The following is a 24,098-nucleotide window of genomic DNA, read 5'->3' as shown; positions in this document are numbered from 1 at the left end:
TGAGTATGTAAAATAAGAACCCAAAAATATGGACTACCGAATCGCCATTAAAAATGATATCCAAGTGGTAACAAACAAAACTCACTAACTCATAGAAGACTGCTATTCTACCTTTACTGTTGTTCCCTTTCTTCCCCCAGGATGTGAGTTTCTCTTAACTTGGAATTTCCTGACTTCTCACTTTAGGTCATATTATTATTTTTAAATAATGGAAATGCCACCTTTGTTGTCCAAGGGTTAGAACTAAGGTCTGTGAGAAAATCACTTTGTTTTGTGACCTCAAGCAAATCAGTCAGAACCCAATTCACTAAAGCATCATGTTGAGGACAGCACTAAAACACATGATTAAAAGCAAGCATGTGCATAAGTTCTGTCCTGGATTGGGGCATTAACTACTGTCTCGCAGTCTGGCCCCCGTGCAGTAAATAGGATTACTCACATGAGCAAATGTATGCACATGCTTAAATGCTTTTTGGGATCAAGACCATTATCAATATGTAAAATTGGTATAGCATTACCTACCTCAGTGTTTTATGAGGCTTAAATAATGCTTATAAACCCTATGTAAATCTTTGGATGAAATGCTTATAGAAAAATCTGACAGAAGTTAATTTGGTAACCTTTTCACAGGGCCTTTAAGTCTAGAGAATTTATGGAAAATTGTATCCCTTCTGTAGAATGACTCAAAAAGCCTATAGAAAGGATATCATGCTGTATACAATTCTATATATTTTAGAATACTTTCTAAAGAACCCCATCATATTTCTATAGAACCCTAATCCATAATAAAAGCCTTTATTAAAGGGCAACATATGTTTATTAATTACTTTTTCTGTTCCGGCAAATGACAAAAGATTTTAATCAAGACTTTTTCCCCAGACCGGGATATACAATGAGCAGCAGCAAGAGGATATTCCACTTCCATCTTGCATCATTGGTATAGTTTAGATAGGCTGTAGTATTACTGCAAGAGAGAACCATTATTCTTTAATGCTACCATAAGATGAAAAAATAGCTGTACTGTAAACTTACTAAATCAGAATGTGGACAAGATTTAACATGCAGACCTTAAATGAAATAAGGGTATAATTCACCCTTCCCTGCACAATGCTAGAGTAATGGACTTTGCACAATTAACTAAAGAGGAGAGTGAAAAGGATGGGAAGAAATTTACATTGCCAACTCACACACAGCCAATGAGTTGGAAGAATAGCTACGTCCCCTCTGTACTCCCTGATGGAGAGGGGTTTGGACCACTGGGTCCAGCTGAGTAGACATCGAGTGGTACTCCCGCCTCTGCCAGTTATTCTCTCCACACTGGTCTTTTAAGAACTGGCATGCCAGGAAAAGTTTGCAGAGGACTGCTTTATGTCAATACTCTGCCCAAGTCCCCACCTTACTCAGCCCCACTGCATGATGTGAAGGGCCCTGCATTTACTTTCCATATCTGGGTGAGTATTACCCTAAAAAGCACTGCATTTGTTTCTTAAGGAAATGAGTAACAAATTAAGGTCATGGTGCTTCATTAATCATGTTTATAATTATTTCCCCTGAGAATGTCTTTAATAGTGTTTTGAGTCCTGTATATAGGGAAAATAAATGATAGGCAACTTAATTACAAGAGAAAAGATTCAGCAAGGGGGTTTAGTGACATCAAAAACAAAAAACCCCAAACAAAAAACAAAACAAAACATGTTTTGCCTTGTTCAGAGTTTGCCTCTTTTTTATGTGTTTTCTCCTTTCTTTCCCCAATCCAGTCTCTCCCTTGTACTCTCTTTTTGCATTTTCACGGGTTTACATTCCCCATGTCTCATCTCCTCTTCTTCATCCACACCTCCCCTTCTCTTTTGAAGAGTTCCTCTTCTCTACAGCCTGTGCCATGTCTGATATGACATTTTAAATAAAGCTGCCTATTTATGAAGAACAGTTTTGAGTCATGGTTCTCTTATAGTTCATCATGGTGTCAGCTCACTCTAATTTCTATTTTTCCTTTATTAAGCTTGAATTGGAGCAACAAAATCTTCAAATTATTTTTTAAATAAAAGTTAAAAGTAGCCACAGTGGCTAAGTGCTACTGAAAGCCACATCTTTCAGCCTATTACATTTCAAGCCAACCAATGTATTTTCTTCATTACAAAAGCATCAACTCAAAGTTATCCTGACATTACTGCTATGTACAACAAGTCTGAGAAAATCTGGTATATCAGTAGTGAAAACCCATAACCTATGTGTCATAAAATGGCCGTACAGGATGACTAAAGAACAAGTCAATTCCTAAGACACTGTCCAGATTCCTACCCTATTCACTGGAGGTTAGAGATTTAATTCATATTTCGCTGTGGTAAAAATATTTGGTTATATTTTGGGCTGAGGGCATATTTTGGATCAAAGGTCTAATTCCTAAAACTGTGCCACTTTCTGTGTATCTAGAACACAAATACTTTTTGTTGAATACTATATAAATTTCCTTTACATCAAAATAGCAATTTTTATTACCAAAAACTACAAGCATATATAATGATAAGACTTTTCCACATAAGGTGAAGAAATTTTAAAGAAAAAGAATACATTATTAACCCCTGTGTCCTCCTGCTGTCTTTTATAAAAAAGTATATACATCAAAGCAGGAAAGAAATCTACAACTATGGATGTCGGGGCTTGGAGCGGTTCTTCCCTGTCTGCATCAGAGGGCGGCCACTATGCCTCACTACGCCACTTAACGGCTGAGGGCCAATCAACAGGGGATTAGCACTGTAAATCAGTAAGGAGTCTATAGCCAGCCCTCTGGCTGGGCCAGGCAGCAAACACAGCTAGGCTCAAACCCTCTGGCTGGAGCTGAGCAGAAGCAGTCTGTGGCCCAGCTCCACATCTGGGGCAGAGAAAAAGTAGATTGTGGCAGACAGTAAACAGTTAGGCTCAAGCCCCCTGGGTAGGGCAGAGAAGAAGCAATCTATGGCCGAACTCCCTGGCTGGGGTAGACAGCAAGCAATTACAGGCCATGCGGCCTAAGGTGGGAGGCTGCCATCTGAGGGGTGGGTTTAGCAGCAGGGGGTAGAGGGTTCTGGGCCCACCCTACTCTACCAGGTCCCAGCCCAGGGCCCTAACAGTGGCGGGAAATCCCACCACTGGGTTAGCGGGTATCCTGCCAAAAAACATGCTGACTGTAGCTTCAGCAAACACAACCGGACTAATGTCTGGTTTCCCTGGGCTACTTCCTTCCCCTACCTAGTCATAGGGCTTCATTCCTCACAGGCACTCGGGCTCCTTGGGATACTCGGCATCTGGCAATTCCAGCAGCTCCTTGGGGTATTCGCCAGATGGCAGTTCCTCCTCGTGTTCCTCCAGAAGGAGAGTTGATACAGTTCAGTCCCTGGTTCACGGGCCAACAGCAAGGGACCAGCGTCTGACTCCGTCACTGGCTCTCCCTCAACTGAGTAGGAGGCCTGTCCTCTTATAATTCCTGTTCCGCCCTCCACTTCCAGCACAAGGGGCAGGCCCAGCATGGCTTCACCCACTAGGGGACGGGAAGTGGTTCCTCCCTGTCTATGTCGGGGAAGGCCAATTTACCTTGCTACAATGGATAATAAATGCCAATATCATCATATTCAATACATCCTTATAAATGGTCTAAGTACAAGTGTCAGGAACTACAAGGAAATACATTCCATCAAGGGGAGAAGTAAATAAACATGTTAATCAAAGATTCTACTACTGGCTCCATGACTAATTCAATGAAGGACAAGCCACTCAGAGTTTCTCAGATTTCTCATTCTCTCTGTGTACTAAGTCCAGCCGGGGGTTTGGACTGTAACACAGATAAGAATTTGTATTCTGAGTCATTTGACTTTGGAGAGGTACCCGAGTCTGAAATTATGTAAGAGATATGAGTTGACTGTTTTCCCTCCAAAATGTCAAAAAAGAAGGGCAGTAGATTTTTGCTTTCAAGCTACCTTGAAAGTCCAACTCTCAAGCCCCTTTAGTAAAACATAGCATTGCAGATTTTAGTGGTGTGCTAGGGACCAAGCCTTCAAACATTTACAACTGTGTGCAGTGCTTACTAGCGTGAGTGGCTGTGGCTAGATGAGCAGGTCTAGATAACATGGTGGTAAAAATAGTAGTAGTTGGTCTTTGTTTGCGCTCTCACAAAGAATCGCAAAAATGGAGCTCTATCAATAATCAATCACCAGTGGACAAAGCCATTGAAGACACTGGAAATAGAGTATTAAGAACAGTGCAATACGGTAAGTGTTAGCATGAACTGGGCCGGATAACCTGTCCCTCTCTATATCTATTTTTCACCAATTGATGCCACAAGTAAAGTTTCCACTTGGAGGAGCTGTCCTTTCAGCACCAAAGAAACACAAAGACACAAGTCAAGAAAGAACAGCAAAGCCATATAAGACTGGGTAAATTAAGACTCTCTTTATAAACAGCATTACCATGTCAGTAGAACACATCCTCTGCAACACAGAATGCTGTATAGGTCATTGATCTTTAGTTAACAGATATATCAAGCTGTTAATTGCCTTGTGATTTCAATTTAGAAAAATAATACTTTGCACTGTTATAGTGAAATAAAGTAAAGGATCTCAAAGTAAAGTATTATTATCCCACTTTATCGTGAAAATCAAAGCAGATGTAGGTTAGGTGACTTATCCCTGTCACATAGGAGGCTAATGGCAGAGTCAGGCCAGTTGGCTGACTCCCAGTTTTACACCCTGTGCATGGACAGTAGCAATGCAAGCTTCACTACATCAGCTTACCATTGTGTCTCAGCCAGGACTTAAGAAATCACCTAGACTCTAGAATAAGCTTTTACATGCATATCTGGTATCTGTATGTAACAATTTATAGTTGTGCCTGCAAGTATGGGTTTTGTACGTGCAATAAATGCACACTTTTTTTGCACATGCATCTTAGTCCCCCATATATAAAAATGTGGTCCTCAGTTTTTGTCTATAAATCTCCAACAGAGTGCAATACTAATTAAAGCTTGGTTACATGCAAAAAATGAGTACCTTTCTCTATTAATCATGCCAGAGGGGGGTATAATTTGAGAGAATTTTAATATGTATCTTGGGAAGGGGGGGTTGTCTGATATGTAGAGTGAACTGTGTTTGTTCACATTAACAAAGTTTTATAGTGCTAAACAACCCCTCCTCCCATAAGTTCTGCTGCTGTGTGTATCATCTAATATCAATACAGCACATAAATCAGATGGAGTGGTACTATGGTGACAGGAACCAACCAGAAGACATCATGCAAATGAGAATACTGTATCCCACACCAGCTGCTCTGTTGCTGGCTGGTTGTCATAGTGATAAACTGAGGCCTTTCCTCTTCACTTCTCCTTGAAAGAAAAACCTTTAATTCCTCAAGGGAAGGGAGAGAAAAGAAAGGTGAGGGGGTGCGGGAGGGAATTACATGACAAAGAAAAACATTATCTGTCTGTGAAGAGAACAGCAGAGAGGGCATCGCGGAGAAAAACAAACATTCACTGGCCATGCCAGTGCTCACCACCGATGCTGAGTCAGAAACAGGTATCCCAAAATCCCTTTCTAATGAGCTTCTTTCAGAAACCATGGAGGAGATAGAACACACATGCCCTCAGCCTCAGTTGGTAAGTAAAGACAAAGGATGCATGTATTTGTCACCCAAGAGCTCTTTGCCTTATTAGAATGTAAAGGAATCAATTGTTCAAAGATTTAACATGTAAATATGAATTCAGCTGCAGCCTAATCTATCTCAATTGATTGTGTTTAGGGTCTGCACTGGGAGAACTTGGATTACAAAAAACTATTGTACCAGCTGTGGAAAAAATACAGATGATATAGGATTATTGTATTTTTGTCTGTGAGGAAGAGGTTAATATTCTGTTATGGCAGGTCTCTTTCTATAACAAAACCTGTCAGAAAATGTAAAAATGGCATTTTTCTTTAGCCTTTTTAGGTTCAGATTTACAGCAAGCTGTTCATTGTATCCTTGCTTGTTCTTTGTCTTTGTGCTGACTTTGGGAAATAAAATGACAGATAAGCAGAATTGCCATATCCCTAAACAAAAGACAGTGAATTAAGGATGCATGGGGGGCCAGGGGACGGAATGATATGGCAAGATCACCCACATTTCTAAAAGGTTCTAATGAGATTGCCAGTGTACGCATCCATGATTTCACTTCAGGGTATGGAAAGCATGTGACTCCGGAAAGCTGCATTAAAAGAAGAGCTGCAGGTCTTAATTAGTGTATGACAACAGTGCATTCAGAGAAGCCGGCTGCATATACGGTAGAGCATTCCTTTATCCCTGTATGTCTGATGTATTGAATTCAACCCTCGTCCACCATCACTATTCAGTTTCACTCCCAGCGTTCTGCAGGTCCATTCTGCATCAGGCAGGATTCAGCTTTTTAACAAATAAGACAAGATAATGAAGTGTTACTTGCTGCTTTTCTAAAGTCATGAAGAACTTTGGAGGACAGGCTTCTAATGGAATTTAGCACTCTAAATTATGGTAAATGCCACCCATCCTTTATATCTGAGAGGGGAGCTTGCCAATTGATTAAAAGAGTGCTGTTTGAAGGTGCAGTGTGGAGAAATGGGACTTTGTGGGGCTGGGAAGGTGTGTAATAATTAAACAAGTTATTAGTTTTTGACTGAAGGTGACAAAAGGCTCATTCAGGCAGACCAGGCCACTTCACAGTCAAACAAGCACAGGCTCCATTCAGGGTGCTGCATCCTAAGTGCAAACATCCTAGAACTGTGTATTTTCATATGCTAATCTTTCTTACATTTGGAATGTTTTTATTGTTGTTCCGCATATAAGACTGTCTGGTTTATTATTCTTGACAAGGGTAATTGTTAACCTTTCCCTATATGTGTTACCGCAAGGCCCGGATAATGATGATATATATGAAAGAAGCCCAAGAAATGGATATCAGTAAGGTGTGACACTGTATGACTTATGCAATAGTTTAGCACTGGAAATGAGATCATTTACCACCAGAATTAAATCACAACCTTAATTAAAACAATTTTAAAGAATCCAACTTCAATAATTACATTTAACACTATATTTCAAATATTATACTGTTCTGACAAATAGCAACAGTTGCTGGAATTGGCCTAAATTAACATTTTCCACTAGCTCTTCTTATAATGAACTAACAACTTTTAAAAATAAAACCTGTTAATTTATAAATGGAAAGGCTTTGGGTGGGTTTTTTTTAAAAAATGTTTGTACTGCACTGTGTTTACTAATGCTGTTTGTTAAGGTTTTTCTTACACATAATACAGCCCTTTTGAATACATTATATCCCGTCTATCCTGTCACATAAAAAGAATTTAAAGGACGAAATGTCAGTGTGAAGCAGGTATTTACAGTATGTCATTCCAGTAGAATTCCTATGGAAATGAAGGTGGTAACCAGAGTACATAGCAAAACAGGAACTCATAATGATCTGTTTTAGAGCTTCATGAGTATTAATAAATCAGTAATGACAATAGAGATACTTGGAATAAAGATTTATGGAAAACTCATACTTCCAAGATGAGATTGTGGGACTTCATATCTACCTTACCTCCATACTTGCTGAAATAAATGTGCCAATGTTGAAATAGAGGAAAAGTCAGAATATTTAAGAATACAATATAGTCTACCTAATAGTCCTGAATATTTAAGAATACAATCCACTATCCACATGATAGTGAATGGTCCTGACTGCTGCTTAATCAGAACTCTTTTGGCAAAAGTGTGTCTTAAAGGGAAAATATTGATAGCCAATGCCCAGAAGGGTTAAATGGAACTTAGAGTAATAAAAGGCTTGAATTTCTAAGCTTTGTTCTTTATGTACAAAAATGATAAAGATTAAAAGAACTAATAAAGATCAACTAAACATGGAAAGTAGTGTATATGTGACCAGATCCTTATCTGGTGTAAGTCAGCATAGCTCCATTGAAAACTATGGAACTATGCCACTACATCAGCTGAGGATCTAGTCCATTATTCTTAGTCAGTCCAGTACTGGATTTCATTTTAAGTCTTTTCAGATTTTTTAAATAGCCTCTTCTCTTAGTTGCTGAACCAACTCCTAAGATGTCAATGGGAGTTGAGTTGGACCATTAACTAGGACAGCCACTTAACCGGGATACAAGGCTGTCCACTGGGGAGTCCTAATTAAAAGAACTTTACTGTAATTTTATTAAACTGTATTTTAATTTGCTATCAGGCGATTATGTAATATTAGTGAGCTGAGTTTGTGTTATTTTCAAATTATTTTTTTCATGCTGCTGGATGGTCATTATGTTGGTGTGAGAGTAATGAATAGTCAGGGCACCCAGAACTCTTTGTATAGGCAGGTTTTTTAAAAAAAACCTACTGTTTAAATCTAAATATACATATAATTCAAAATTAGATAAAAAAACATGAAATGGTTGAAGAAAGTGTCCACTAATTAATAATGAAACTTTCATAGGTCAATACATATTTTCACAGAAGGAATTGGAGTTAGTAGACTTCATAAATAGATATTTTGTATTGTAGATATTTACTGTTATTGGCTTTTTAATTAAAAAAAGAATTGTTTATTTGATACCCCCAAACAGCAAATATTTTAATTAATATCTGTCACAATGTAAATATTTCTTTTTCAGTCAGTCAATCCCTCTGACTTTATGTCATGGAGGCTGCCATCTTGGCAGGAAGTGTCACAGTAGGACTAAAGGAAACTTCTGTGTCCTTCAGTGAATGAGGAAAGCAGGAGATACTGAAGTCAGTTTTCAGGTAAGTTTCAATGTGTATTGAAATATGAGGTTTTCCTGTAGGTAGGACTGTTTATTTAAATTGCCATGACTTTCTTTTTTTTGCAGATGCTGTCTGGGATTTTTGAACTAAAAAAAAAAAGTCAGTCAGAGGCTCCACTAAGAATTCATATTGAAATAGATACTCCCTGCTCCATCCTTCCCTCTAATTCTCCTATTCTGTGTTCCCTATTTTCGTGCATCTGCCTGCCAATTAATAGCTCCGTTCTTCACACACCTTCAGTGACCTTTAGCCTCAGGTGGCTAAAAATCCACAGTATAAGCAAGCTCTTAGTTTAGCTAGGAAGCAGAGGCATGTGGAATAGAGAAGATCAAAGGGGGAGGGAGGGAGTTAATTTGGAAGATGCAGCAGTTTGAACCTATTTATTTAGTTTGTTTATGATGATGCAGTCTTGGGCTTGATTCTGCAATTAATTCCCTGTGGATAGCTCCTGGTTCCTTGCAGGAACAGGGCCTGTGTCTTTATCCGGGTTTGGAAAGCATCTATCACCCAGTGGGAATTACCACAACCTAAATATTAAATAATAACGACAATTCACATGCTCACGGGTGGGGTTGGAGACAATCCCAGACAGTGTCTGTAACAAAAAGAAGCAATGGCAATTTATAATTACAGTTCTGAAGTTAAAAAACAATACACATAGAAACTTACCTGAAAACAATCCTGAAGGACTACCACTTGGTTTGACCTTTCACTGAAGTGCCGTGGGAGTTTTCTTTACTCATACTGTCTGTCTCTTCCTTCCAAAATAAGTCTCTAGGAGTAAAATTTTCAAAAGCACCTACATGACTTCGGAGCTTAAGTCCCATTAACTTTCAATGAGACTTAGGTTCCTAAATGCCTTCAGTTCCTTTAGAAAAGAGGACTTAGGTTCTCAAGTCACTTAGAAACTTTTGAAATTTTTAATCTTAGGGGCTTTAATAATTTTTACAGTATTTTTTTTAAAATATGCTAGTTGTGTTGGTGAAATTATTCAGGAGTTTTGAAAAATGCTAACATTTCAGTTAAGAGTAGATGAGAAAGATTAGTATATATTAGTCTCACTCAGTGAAGCTATAATAATGGTTTAAACTAGAGCTATAATGGCTGCAGAGATTATTCCCCACTGATGCGACTAAGTATGAAATTTGAAGAAGCTATATCTAAAAATTGTATTGGCCTTGACTTTCAATATTTTGATCTCTGACTTTTTTTCCTTTTTGTCTGATTTGATATTTAAATAGTGATTCAGGATGCTTCATACATAACAGCTCTAGAAGTATTTCAGATATTCTTACCAGTTCACACAAGTAAACTCCTCAACAAATGCATATGATTTTAACTTTTATAGTTAGTAACATTATAGATATAAAGGGCTTTATTATATAGTTATTTATTATATAGTTACAAAACCAGCCATCCTTTTGTTTTTCCACAATTTGATGTGATTTAGGGAGCCTGCCATCAGCGCTTCTTCAATTTGGATCTATGCTGAGGTACAGCTGTCATGGAAAAGGAGCATTAGAACAGATGACTGAGTAATAAGGCTGTGCCTGAAGCTTAAAAGAGACATGGTTTGACTAAATGTAGGTGATCTTAGCCCTGCACAAGGTGTGTACTGTATTTGGACCCGAAACTAGTATTCATGAATTCTGGCTGTTTTGGACCAAAAATTTAAAAAGGATGTCAAATCTGGCCTTCCTTTGTATGTCCATGACTTTCTTTGGCACGCTTTTAAAATATTTTTTCTTTGCCTGCAGCACATCACCACCAAAAATTAGAGAGTGATTTGCCTTTCACTTCACTAAGAGTCACACCATTGCTACATATCTAAATTATGTTGGCAACAAGACGTTGCATCATTTATCAGATATATAGAACTACTGAGATGTCATTACAAGAGTCACACACAGCATAGGAGAACTGGTGCGAATATTATGTACTATAGAATGTATTGTATTTCTTGCTCACATGTATGTGTGTTATGCTATTTGGAACTTGCTGTTTCAGTTGAACATTGTCTATTTCTCAAACAATATTTTTTTCAGTTATTGTGAATGTCTATATCACAGCCTAAAGAAAGATGAGTAAAAAGGCTACTGTAACTAGACAACAAAAGCAAGGCATTTACTACATAAAAAATACTAAAGCAGAAAAAACCCATAGGAAGGAGCTAAGAACTATTCACATTTGTCAGAATACATATATAAAAACCACCAACACAGCCAGCTCTATATACAAAGGTTTGCCAAAACTAAGGGTTGGTCTACGCTATAAAGTTAGGTCGGCTTAACTACATTGATCAGGGCCATGAAAAACTTCATGCCCCGTGTGATGTAAGTAAGCCAACCTAAGACCAGAAGTAGATGCTGCTAGGTTGATGAAAGAATTGTTCTTGAGTTGTTCTTTTGTGGCTCTGTGTTGGTGGCTAACTCCCATGAAATGCTTGTCTGTACCGAGGCAGTGTTGAATTGCAGAACTGTGCCTGTTTCCATCTTGTGTACCTGATGTTTGGTACATATTTGGTTCTTTCACTTGTGCTTTGTTTGAGTTTGGGACCCAACATACCTCTAAAATATATCATACTTTCTAAAAGATAATTTCTGTTTGAGCTAGAGCCTATGGGCTTGATGCAGAAACCACTTCTTGAAATGCAGGTTAGACTAGATCATAATGATCTCTTTTGGCCTAAAAAGCTATGAATCTATACATATCACCATGTGCTTTTGTAAAATGATGGGAAGAATTTTCTGCATTGTTCCTTTCTTTCTGAAACTTATACTTGCATCTTGTGATTATTAGTCAGTCAATAATTATTACACAAAGATTAGTAATGCATAACATGACTTTATGGAGGATGAACCCAGATAGTACTTGGGAAAAAGCCTGTCTGGATTGTTTGCAAATTGGATGAATTTTTAAAAAATATTATTAAAAATATAAATAGATTATTCCGAATTACTCTTTATTCATATTGGCACTGCAGAGTCAATAGAAATCTGTGAGAATGAGCTGGATTCTCTTTTGGTTCATGCATCATCAACAGAACTTTTAACTAAATTCCACTTGCAGAATCTTTACCTGGAGGTACACAGAGATAAAGGGGCAGTTAAGTTGTAACTGCAGTGTAATACACCTCAGCTGGGTCATGGTTACTGGTAATATAGTTTTAATTTATAATTGTGAGGTAATATCATGAAATAATAGATGCAAAAAAGAATCTTAAATCAGACACCTATCCCCAGGAGTAAAAATTCACTCCCTGAACACCTGGTCCTTCAAGAGGCATTCCTTGACTACCCAGAGGCAGACCTAGATAGTCCTTAAGGCAGTGTTTCTCAAACTGGGGTCCATGGGCCCCACTGATCAACTCCCCCCCTCCCTCCCAGTGCCTCCTGCACACCGCTGAACAGCTGTTCAGTGGCATGCAGGAGGCACTGGGAGGAAGGAGGAGGAGTGGGGATGGGGGTACTTGGGGGAGGGGTGGAAAGAGTTGGGGTAAAGGAGGGGAAAGGGAGGAGCGGGAAGAGGAGGAGCAGGGATGGGACCTTGGGGGAAGGGGTGGTGTGGAGGTGGGGCCTGGGGGTCCGTGAAAAATTTTAAATCAAAGTGGGGGTCCTTGGGTTGCTAAAGTTTGAGAACTGCTGCCTTAAGAGATTCTTCATCTGCAAGGAATGCTCATATTTTAGGCCTAATGTTTTATAGACCCAGCATGTGTATATTTCTCATTCTTCAGTTACTTATAAGATTTTTGGTAGTATTTTATTCTTAACAAACATGTTGAAAACTGCTTTAAATTTTCCCCTCAGATTTTCATGTTCCTGATTTGTAGTCACTGTTTGCAAACTATGGGTCCAGTGCTACAAGTCCTTACATGAGTAGTCTATATACATGGGATTAGTTCCATTGAAATCAGTGTTCAGTTTGGAACTGGTCTAAAGTCTCTCTCTGCTTTTAAGAGACTGTCAACATGAAATGTAGGGAGTTAAAAAATGAGATAAAAGTAGTGTAAAGTATTGTCCCTGAATCCTCCTGCTAATTCTGTGGTTTTACAACATTTTCCTATTTTCAAAAATGTTTTCTCTCCCTTGTTGCTGTGTGAAAGACCCACACAAACAAACCCAACCCACCCCTGTTCTAAGGGATATAATGAAACTGACTGTACACTAAGTGCTGTCAAACATATCAAGTAAACCAACTGAAAACCTCCAAGGTGGTGGTGGCAGCAAAAAGGGCCGAGTTCAAGATCTACAGTTCCTCTTAACATTTTTATAATGTTCCTCTTAACAATATAAACCAGAACCAGCTTGAATCCCCACTCAGAAAACTGGGAAAACTAATCACCACCCGTAGAGGCATCCAGGGGAATGTCTACACTGCGTTTTAAAATCTGCAGGAATGAGTCTCAGAGGCCAGAACTACTGGCTCAGGCTCACAGGGCTCACACTATGGCACTAAAAACAGCACTGTAGACATTGCATCTGGGGCTGGAGCTCTGAAATCTATCCACCTCTCTGGGCCTCAGAGGCCAAGCCCAAATGCCTATACAGCTTTTTTTAATGCCGTAGCACAAACCCGAATTTGTAGACCTAGGCTCTGAGACTCACAGCTGTGGGTTTTGAAATGCTGGGTAGACATACACTAAGAGGCAAGACTTCCCTGCTCACAAGCGCTGAGGGTGTGCACAACAAAAGAAAACTTATTACAAGAGAGAGGGAACACAGTATTACTTTGGAAAAACACCACAGTGATTCAAAAGCATGCAAACTACAAGTAAACACCTGCCTCCACGGTATCTTGGGCAGTGTCCTTTGCTCAGTTTTCCACCGTGCAGTGTGAAAGTCCAATAGACAAATGGCCATTAGCATGCCACTCCCCTTTCCCTCCACTGCACCCACTCACGGTTTGTTGTGTGAAGTCAGCAAAGTCCCAGAATCCAGTGGTGCATTGATACAGCTTCACCTCCCACCCCTGAAGGGAGGGGAATGGTTGAGCAATGCCTGCGTTGCCACGGGTGACCCCTGCCGCTGTCATCCCTGCCACTCCTCACTGCTGCTTCCGCTTTCCACTTACACTGCTCACTGCCTCTAGCCACAATGCTAGAATGCTAACCACCACTTAGCCCACTTCTTAGTGATTTCACTGGGTAGTGGGGAACCTCACTTGATGCTGAATCCGCTGTGTTGCTTTTCACCACGACACTGTCCACAAACCAGGTCTAATGTTCAGGCCCCTAGACCTGCTGAATGATTTCAGTGGTAGTGATTACTGAGCAGAAATAAGGACTCTCAATGGAGTCTATTTTTAAACACTGGAGAGGGAGGATCAAATGATATCTAGGACTCCTTAAAAAGAGGTCACACCACTAGGTAGAAACCCCTGTCTCCACGCTCTCTGACTTTCACTTGGATTTGGCATCCTTACCCCCTGCTTAGCAAATGAGGTAAACTTAGGGTAACCCCCATCAGTTAGGGCAGGCTAAGGACAGTTCTGCTGCCCTTTCATTATACAGTAAGGATCAACATTTCATTACCTCTGCACCCAAAATTAAAGTACATTTTAACCCAAAGCAGCCAAAATTGATCATTTTTTAAAATAGGTCTCTCTGCTGATCACCTACACAAAGTAGGTGCATCTGTGCAAATATAATCTGCTCCTCAGATCTTCTGTCTCAGTTTTTCAATAGATGGAAGGGGAGAGAGCTCCTTAAATCAGTTCCCCACCCCATTCTCATAAAGTTACAGAAATTGTAGGGGTTACAAGTAACAGCACTTTGTAAAATATATTTAGACAGTGTGCCTTTAATAATTGTTGGACAGCCATCTGATTTAGAATCCACAAGCCAAATTCCTCCTTGTATAGCTCTACCAGTTTCACTGTATTGAATGAGTTTATTTAGAGAATTGGAGAAATCTCAGCAAACGCTTCATAATCTGATATCAGGGAAACTTTCTAGGAGAGTTTCCCTGGCAAGAAGGGGAAAGCTGGGCCTACAGGTCTATTCTTACTGGTTTAAGGAAGTAATCCGGACTGGGGGCTTCTCCTGGCAAGAGTTCTGATGATTTCCCCCCCCCTTTGGAGACATTTGAATTCTTCGCTAGCACATAGAGTCAGATGAAGGTAACTCAAACCCTTTATAAAAACTATTCTCTTTTTTTTTCTTTTTTTTGGGGGGGGGCGGGGAATGAGGAAGTCAGTTCCAAAATTTTCTATAAATTATTGCCTCCAAATTGTCTCTGTTCACCTGTGTCCTTTTCAACAGTAAATCAGCTAGGGTTTAACAATCAAGGCATAAAACATGAAGAGACAGATGAAAGAAAAATAAGGAGCCAGGCTATATTCTGCAACCCTCTCACTGCAAATTTCAGGCATGGGAATTGCACCAGAAACAGAAGGCAGTTCCTGGATAACTATATCCAGGTAGATGCCACCATGGCAGAATTAACCACACTGTTCATTAGTACTCTTGTTTTTGAACTAAAATATTATTTGTTTACATTTTCTCTGGCTCAGTGTTTTTCTGAAGTCACTGGCACAGGTGGATAAATGGGGAGAAAAGAGTTACCTTCAGTGTCCTGGTTGGCAAATTTCTTTGAAATATAATATGCTGGCAAATGGATGGAGAGAGATATTTCCTTGGTGGGGACATAGCAAGCAAGCAAGCCCTTTTATTGCAACATTCTTTGTACACTCAAATAAAAAGAAACTAAATAATCTGATCTGTGTTGTCAGCCACAGCTAGTGATTTGAGCCAAGAACACATGGTTATCTTAGAGTAGTGTTTCCCAAACTTGTTCTGCCGCTTGTGCAGGGAAAGCCCCTGGTGGGCCCAGCCGGTTTGTTTACCTGCCGCATCCGCAGGTTCAGCGGATCGCGGCTCCCACTGGCCGCGGTTCGCTGTGCCTGGCCAATGGGGGCTGCGGGAAGCGGCGGCCGGTACGTCCCTCGGCTCGCGCCACTTCCTGCAGTCCCAATTGGCCTGGAGCGGCAAACTGCAGCCAGTGAGAGCCGTGATCGGCCAAACCTGTGGACATGGCAGGTAAACAATCCAGCCAGGCCCACCAGGGGCTTTCCCTGCACAAGCGGCAGAACAAGTTTGGGAAACACTGCCTTAGAAATTACTTATTTGAAGGACAGAAACCAGGTGCAGTGGTAATGTGGATCTCAAACCAATCATCATGCCAGATCCTCCACACCCAAATTTGATAGGCCGGGAGACAGCATGCAAAATTAGATCCACTGCTCAGCTGGTACACAGGGATCTTCAGGCTAAAGAGAGATGGCTTGTCTACACCAGGGAGATTTCCCCACAAATTCTAACCATTTTAAAAACTAATTGGAGCTATAGGGTTGGGTGGCCTGAAAAATTTATACTCACCTGATTTCAAAACCACTGATTTTGCTGAACTGGTTTAAGGTGATTTTGAAACCAATTCAATAAAAACAGTTCAGGCCACCCAAGCCTGGTCTATACTATGGCTCCAGTATAGCTGAAACAGTTTTCAAGCTGGTTAGAACAGAGCGGGAATTTCAGTGTTGTCAGGATGATTTCATATTGTTTTTACAATTACTATAGCCAAGGGCTAAATTGGGCACTTATGCCCAGATTTTTAAAGGTATTTCGGCATTCCAATTTGCTCCTCTCAGGGCTAAGTAACTTGGATAGCCAAGTTCCATTTTCAAAAGTGACTCGGTTCAGCGAAAGTTTTTCCTAGTTTAGATTCAATGACACAGCCTCAGGTACCAATTGAGAGTCTTCTTTGTATTCTGTTTGATCCAGAAGCACATTTTTATGCATTTCTGAATGCGTGTTCCTCCTTGACATATTCCTGATTTTACTCTCTTGTCCCTAATTACTGTCTGTTTTAATGTCTGAAGGTCAAGAGGGCACATGGTAAGAAAAGAATTGGCAAGACCTTTTCTAACAAGACCCAGGCTAGTGGGAAGCTAAAACAGGATGTCCTTGGCTTTAGTAGGGGCTGAGAGAAAAAGCTGCTCAGTATTGAAAAAGACATGTATATGGGTAAAAGGTTTACTCTGACTCGCAAAAAATAAATAAAGAAATAAAAAATCTCTTGCTGCAAACCAGACCTATTTTCTTCAAATAATCTTCCAGGAAACAGCCTGTACCTAGCTAGGATGTGATTATCAGTTGCAGGCCTCAGACCATGGCCATTATTGTTTTAACATTCCTCCCTTCCTCTTTATCCCAGTATGAAGCAGCCTGTGTGGGATGTTGTGTAACTTGACATTGCTTGGAGATAAAAAGGCAGTTTAGCACTCAACAATCACGGAGACAGAAGCAAAAAGACAGTGATTAGAAAATAAAGAAATGAGTGTGCAGTGTGCTATGTAGGCAGCTAGTTGAACAGGATTCCCTTCCACAGAACCCAAACAAAAAGTTTGATTTTCCCATATTTTATTTTTAATTTTGGCAGTTACATTTAACATGATGAAGGCATCAGTGAAAGTAGGGCTGCTTCACTGCAATACATGAGATTTTTTAAATCTGTAGGAGTGATAAGAGTTTTATAAAAGCAATATTGGTGGTGAATCCCAACCAAGATAGGCTACAAACAAATCCTAGAGTTCACTTTTATGTAAAGTGGAAACCACCCTCTCAGCTCAAGAAACAAAGGGTCCCATTGCAAGTGCCTGTCAAGTATGGAGATTCATCATCAAGAAAAAATAATATTTACAGGAATGGCCTAAATTAAGAGCAAAGTTAGTCATCAACTTGAAACCATATCAGCCATTCCAAGAAAATAAATGAGATAAGTGGGCAATTTTTGGTAAAAGGAGTCAGACACAGTGTTCTAGCATTGCTGAGAAATGCCCACTAAATGACACAGCAGTCTTCTAAGTATTGAAAAATGTAAATAAAGGGCAAGAAATACTTTGTTATGGCCAATGATGAGTGCTCAAATAACAGATAGGACAACTTAGTGTGCTCCATTCAGTCTCTTCCAAAGAACAATAAAACAAGACAGATGATGCAAGGCCATGAAATCCCAAAGACTAATAGGGGATGTATTTGCATTTGACAAAGGAGAAAACCTTTTTATTGTTAATTGATTACTACTTTCAACTAATGGAGATTTCAAAACTAACAAGCAAATGGTATTTCCCCCCCATATCAAATCACAAGGTGCAAGGCATATAATACCAGAGGTTATAATTGCTGACAACTTCCTGACAAAACATTTAATCTCTTGCTGCATCAGGAGGTTCCTATCTGTAAAATAGGGATATACCACCTCATTTCTCCCACCCTTTGTCTTTCTTGTACTTTTCAAGAATAAACTCTTCAAGCACTCTCTCTTATTATATGTATATATAGCCCCATCTAATAAAATGGGGCTCTGATCTCAGGGTATCTAAGTATTACTTCAATACAAAAAATAATAATGAAAGAAATTCCAGATAAATCAGTCAGAATTTCACTGGGATTTCCTACCTTAGTCCAGCCCTGGCTTTCTATGCCCTTTATAAATAATAAAATGAAGTATCAAGGATCCTTGCTTGATGAAAAATTCAACACAGGTAGTTTATATCTAATTTCTGTCAGTGGGTGGAGTTTGTGCCCAATCCACTCAAAAGCTAGTGAGGAGATGGTCAGTCAGTGTCTTCCAAAATCCTAGGGTCTAATCAGTTTTTCAGTTACTTCTAGTATATATGTGAGTGTTTTATCTCCTGGGCATTTGGACACTGATCTGAGTACAACCATCCCGTGCTCACAAATGATAAATAGCAAAAAGTAGATGTTTTATCTGAAAATTGCAGGAAAGATGCTAAGGAAAATGGAACCCTATTCACCCTGATTGAGTTCTCCAGCAGACAAGCTACTGTGCCAGCTGATTGTTTTGGATTTCCTCAGTACACAAGACGTAGCCCAGGGAAAGAGAAAGCTCATACAATCAACAGTCCAAGAACTAAGCTTCTTACACTCTGGGCCTGTAGCCAGAGAGACCTGAATTCAGTGTGTGGATAGATTGTTTATTTTCCTGAACCATTTCCAAAACATTAGAGCTTCTTGACTAAGACCAAGGTTTAGTTTGCAAGGTGTTTTATAAACACCATAGTCTCTTCAGTGGTTAATTGGCACTTTTTGTATAAATTGCATGAGCTCATGAGTGATTTCAAAAAGGAAACAAGCCATCATTATGCTCAGTTAGGACTAGCTGACATACAATGAAATGATTCAGGTTTGTCTTCCTAGTTGAAGAACGAACTAGATATTTGCTCATGTAATTTTTTTTTCTGTCTCTACCCCTCCATTGCCTTCCAGACTCTGATTGCACCTGCTCCATTTGCCGATGAAATAAGCTGTCAGTGCCAAGCCCCGCATGAGAAACTAACCATCACTCAGGCCCGCCTGGGAACACCAGGTGAGACGTCCAATTAATCAAGACTTTGCCGACAGCGGCATTAACAGGACTAAGAGCAGCTTCCACAGACATGGCCTTTCAGCTGTGAAAGTATTTCACTATTACAATAGCACTCTTCATTTGGGAGAAGGAGGAGCAGCGTGTGCTGCCTTGGGGCTCAGGGAGGTGTAACGAAAGGATATTTATGGTTTCTTAATGATACAGCCCACACACTTTAATGTAGTTATTAAATATACAGGGTTACTTTCTCAACAGGTATAAAAATGCTGGGGAGTGAGATTTGGACATAAGAGGTAACTCAGCAAATCTCAACACACAGGTTATTTGGATACCGAAATCATATGGGATACTGGCTAAAATGAGTGTTTTCCTCACATTTTGAAACACACTTCATGGCCTCTGCATCACAGCTGTGATATATCTCCTCTGACAGCACCACAGCTTATGAGTGTATATATGTACTCTGCCTGAGTATCTATAGTGGTGAGAAATCACTTTTTCCTTTCTGACATTACCATGACAGTCAAGGCCAGCAGTGCAGGCAATACTATAGCATCAGGGCCCCCCACAATGATAGTATAATGTTTGGCACCCATTCTTCAGTTCCAAATGGTGTGGGGTATGAGCTGATTCATGATGACTGACAGGAATTACAGCCCTAGGGAATCAGGGAGCCTTTCCCTTTATTGAGATCCTGGATGGCCACATTACAAGTTCCTCCCTCCGCCTGTCTAAATGGAAATGTTGATCCACTATTTTTCTACATAATACAAACACAAGTGTTAAACACTTCACCTGTTCCCCTCTAATCTGGTATCATGGCAGAGGAGTTTAGGGTAGGTAATACTCTTGATCATGGACCTTTCAGATGGTGGGGAGGATCCCAGCTGATGGTTTTACAGGGGGCCCCAATAAGCTGCCTGTTACCCTGCTTTGAGGAAGCATCCCCATCTTCCCGGTGAGTTTTCCAAGAAACATGGTTTTCTCCACATTTCACCTGAGTCATGGGAGATATGATCATCCTGAGCCGTGACCTGCCTTTCTGCTGCACTGCAGCAGCAGCTTTGAAGCTCAGAGCCCCAGTTGTTTGTCTTTCAGTTGTACAGGGACTTCCTATCTGTAGCAAAGTGGCCAGGCATGATGCTCAGTGACCCCTTTAGGCCTGCAGCCCAGTGCTAGGGCATGATGAGTGGGGCTCAGGAAGAGATGGGTCGTAGGGAGCAAACAGGAGGAGGCAATAAGAATGGGAAAGATAGAAAGGTTAATCAGAAAGGAGAAGCGTCTGAGGGAAAAGGAAAGGTGTAGCTGCAAGAGGAAACAAACGTGTGTACAGCATTAAGCTGAGGAAAAGAAAAAGGCAGGGAGCAGAGAAAAAAGTGAAATGACACAAAGGGAGTGAGACAGGAAAAAGACCTTTTTTCCAAGTGAGAATTCAGGGAAAAGGGAGGATAATAAGAGGCCAACTTGGGGAGAACACAGTAAAGAGGATTCTGATGGGATGGGACTCACCACTGAGGCACCGCCTGCTGGATGTTCTGGGGATCAGCTCTACTAGCCAGGGCTCCCTCTTCTGGTGGCATCTCATCACAGTCACTTCTGCTCCAGGGACCCACATCACTCCCAGGACCAGGGCATTATCTTCGTGACAGAGCCCTCCAGCTGTGCCACTGCACTCTGTACTCCCTGCTTCCAGGGGAATGTTACAGTCCCTTAGTCTAGCCACTTCCGCAGTGGCAAGTGAGGGCAGGGGAAGGACTCATGCCCGCCCACTACTCCGGGTCCCGGCCCAAGGATCCTGTAGATGGCCACTGCTTGTGGCACCCCCTCTTACTCCTCAGTAGATTTCCCTGGGCCACTTCCCCACGGCCACAGCACCCTCTTTGCCCTTGCCACAGGGCCTCAGCCTGCAGATCCCTGTGGCCCACCAGCAGCTGCCTTTATATCCCTGGATCGCTGCCTGCAGCACTGCTCTATCCAGGGTGCTTACTGCCTTCAACCTCCAAGGCAGCCAGTCTACCTCCCTCCTCAAGCTCCGGGGAGTGACCAAAACTGCTCTGCAGCCCTTCTTATATGGGCCAGTCCAGCCCCTCTCTGATTGGTCGCCTCCTGTGAAGCCTCCAAAGGATGTAGAAGAGTAAGTAGACTAAACATTTTAAATTTACCCACTGTAATTCTGCATATCTGAGGAGAAAAAAAACAAAAACACAACATTCTTACCAGAGGCTAAAACTTATCAGCTGGATTTACACATAACTCCTGTTAAAGCTGAAAATCATAAGAACAGAAGAATGGCCATACTGGGTCCATTTAGCCCACTATGCTGTCTTCTGGGTAATCATCAAGTGATCCATCCCCTGTCGCCCATTCCCAGCTTCTGGCAAACAGAGTCTAGGGACACCGTCCCTGCCCATCCTGGCTAATAGCCATTATGGACCTATCCTCCATGAACTTATCAAGCTATTTTTTGAACCCTGTTATAGTCTTGGCCTTCACAACATCCTCTGGCAAGGAGTTCCACAGGTTGACTGTGCATTGTGTGAAAAAATACTTCCGTTTGTTTGTTTTAAACTTGCTGCCTATTAATTTAATTTGGTGACCCCTAGTTCTTATATTATGAGAAGGAGTAAATAACACTTCCTTATTTACTTTCTCCACACTAGTCATGATTTTATACTCCTCTATCATATCCTCTTAGTCATCTCTTTTCCAAGCTGAAAAGTCCTAGTTATTAATCACTCCTCATATGGAAGCTGTTCCATACCCCTAATCATTTTTGTTGCCCTATTCTGAACTTTTTCCAATTCCAATCTGCATGCAATATTCAAGATGTGGGCATATCATGGATTTATATAGAGGTAATGTGATATTTTCTGTCTTATCTATCCCTTTCTGAATGATTCCCAACATTCTGTTCACTTTTCGGACTGCCACTACACATTAAGTGGATGTTTTCAGAGAACTATTCACAATGACTTCAAGATCTCTTTTTTGAGTGGTAACAGATAATTTAGACCCCATCATTTTATATGTATAGTTGGGATTATGTTTTCTAATGTGAATTATTTTGCATCTATCAACATTTAATTTCGTCTGCCATTTTGTTGCCCAGACACGCCGTTTTGTGAGATCCTTTTGTAGCTCTTCGCAGGCTGCCTGGGACTTAACTATCTTGAGCTATTTTGTGTCATTTGCAAATTTTGCCACCTCACTGTTTATCCCTTTTTCCAGATCATTTATGAATATGTTGAATAGGCCTGGTCCCAGTACAGATCCCTGGGGGACACCACTATTTACCTCTCTCCACTCTGAAAACTGACCATTTATTCCTACCCTTTGTTTCCTATCTTTTAGCCAGTTACCAATCATGAAAGGACCTTCCCTCTTATCCCATGACAGCTTACTTTGCTTAAGAGCCTTTGGTGAGGGACCTTGTCAAAGGCTTTCTGAAGATCTAAATACTCTATATCCACTGGTTCCCCCTTGTCCACATGCTTATCAATCCCCTCAAAGAATTCTAGTAGATTGGTGAGGCATGATTTCTCTTTACAAAAATCATGTTGACTCTTCCCCAACAAATTATGTTCAGCTATGCATCTGACAATTTTGTTCTTTACTATAGTTTCAACCAGTTTGCCCGATACTAAAGTCAGACTTACCAACCTGCAATTGCTGGAATCACCTCTGGAGCCCTTTTTAAAAATTGTCATCATATTAGCTATCCTCCAGTAAAATCATTGTTGTGTTTCTTTCCCCACAGTTGACAGACCAGTTAGAGTGTATGCAGATGGGATATTTGACCTCTTCCACTCCGGCCATGCTAGAGCTCTTATGCAAGCCAAAACTCTCTTCCCAAATAGCTACTTATTAGTAGGAGGTAAGAACACATCTATTTACTGGATTTTTGGCTCTATTATGCAGTAGCAGAGGAGCAGTATTGCCACATTCTCGACTGCAGCTGTTTATACACTCTGACTTTGAGCACTACTTCCCGTTTTGATGGTATTTTACACCTTAAAAAAATAGTCCAACTTAAAATGATGTCAAACAAAGTAAGAGTCAAGTCATAGAGCTACATATGCACAGTTCCCAGTCTAGTTAAAGGGAGATGCCTGCATGACTCTGAGGGCAGAATGTCTCCATACCAGTGTTTATCTTTTTTTTTTTTACAGTCTCAGGAGTATAAAATGGTAGAGATGAGTGAATAATCTATAACTAATAATCTAATTAATGATTTTTAGCATATTTTTCAGCTCACAAAACATCCATGAGCTGATTTTGATTTCTTTTTCATTTATTTGGGGAACTTTTTTGAATTTGTTAGTCTATGGATTGATAAAATACATTCCAAAGTTGTCATATATCAGAGAAGTATTGTTTTTGTTTCCTGACTGGATGATTGTGCAAGCACATCTAATGTGAATACTTGCACATGTGCATTAAGTTTTGGTGTCTTTGAACACTAGTGCATGTTGCTTTGAAATTTGGTTTTCAAAAATAAAACTCTACTGCTCAAACATTAACAAAGTGTGACTCAAATGAGTTCATTGAAACATTCAAATGAATAATGTGAGGAATTATTTTGTATCATTGCCTCAGCTCTGCCAAAAAAAAAAAGAAAATTAGAAAAGCAGCATCTTGTTCTTATTCACACTTTGGTTTTATACTTAAATTATTTCAGTTCAAATGTAGGTAGTGGGAAGATCTGTTCCATAATGGAGGAAACACTTAAGAGCTCTCCCATGCTCTTCCAGCTGACCCAGACAGAGTAGAGGGAAAGCAGATGGGAATGCATAGGGGAGCTGCTCTTTGTCGGGGACCTTGTCTCAAACTGAGGAGGGAGCTATGAGGTGAAACCTGGCCTTATTAAAGTTAATGGCAAAATTTCCATTGAGTTCAGTGAGGCCAGCATTTCACCCA

The 24,098-nt window shown here is 40.4% G+C and overlaps 1 protein-coding gene across 3 annotated transcripts in view; it reads left to right on the top strand.

The window, feature by feature from the left end:
- The first annotated feature begins 5,379 nt into the window (after positions 1-5,379).
- The window catches only part of PCYT1B (phosphate cytidylyltransferase 1B, choline), a 45,216-nt gene continuing 26,497 nt past the window's right edge, over positions 5,380-24,098 (top strand). Inside the window, exons 1-4 of one of the 3 annotated variants that reach the window (XM_084617089.1) lie at positions 5,545-5,620; positions 8,646-8,775; positions 19,082-19,181; positions 22,939-23,055. In XM_084617089.1, coding sequence (XP_084473215.1) covers positions 8,740-8,775; positions 19,082-19,181; positions 22,939-23,055 — 253 coding nt within the window. In that variant the 5' untranslated portion in view covers positions 5,545-5,620; positions 8,646-8,739. Of the gene's footprint in view, positions 5,621-8,645; positions 8,776-19,081; positions 19,182-22,938; positions 23,056-24,098 lie in introns of all 3 variants that reach the window. The other 2 variants (XM_084617090.1, XM_084617088.1) reach the window with 2 other exon arrangements.

The sequence above is a fragment of the Lepidochelys olivacea genome (assembly GCF_965140295.1).
Source record: "Lepidochelys olivacea isolate rLepOli2 genome assembly, chromosome: 1".
In the NCBI taxonomy this organism is placed as follows: domain Eukaryota; kingdom Metazoa; phylum Chordata; order Testudines; family Cheloniidae; genus Lepidochelys; species Lepidochelys olivacea.
The sequence above is the reverse complement of the archived record's forward strand: the minus strand, read 5'-3'. Positions and strand labels throughout refer to the sequence as shown.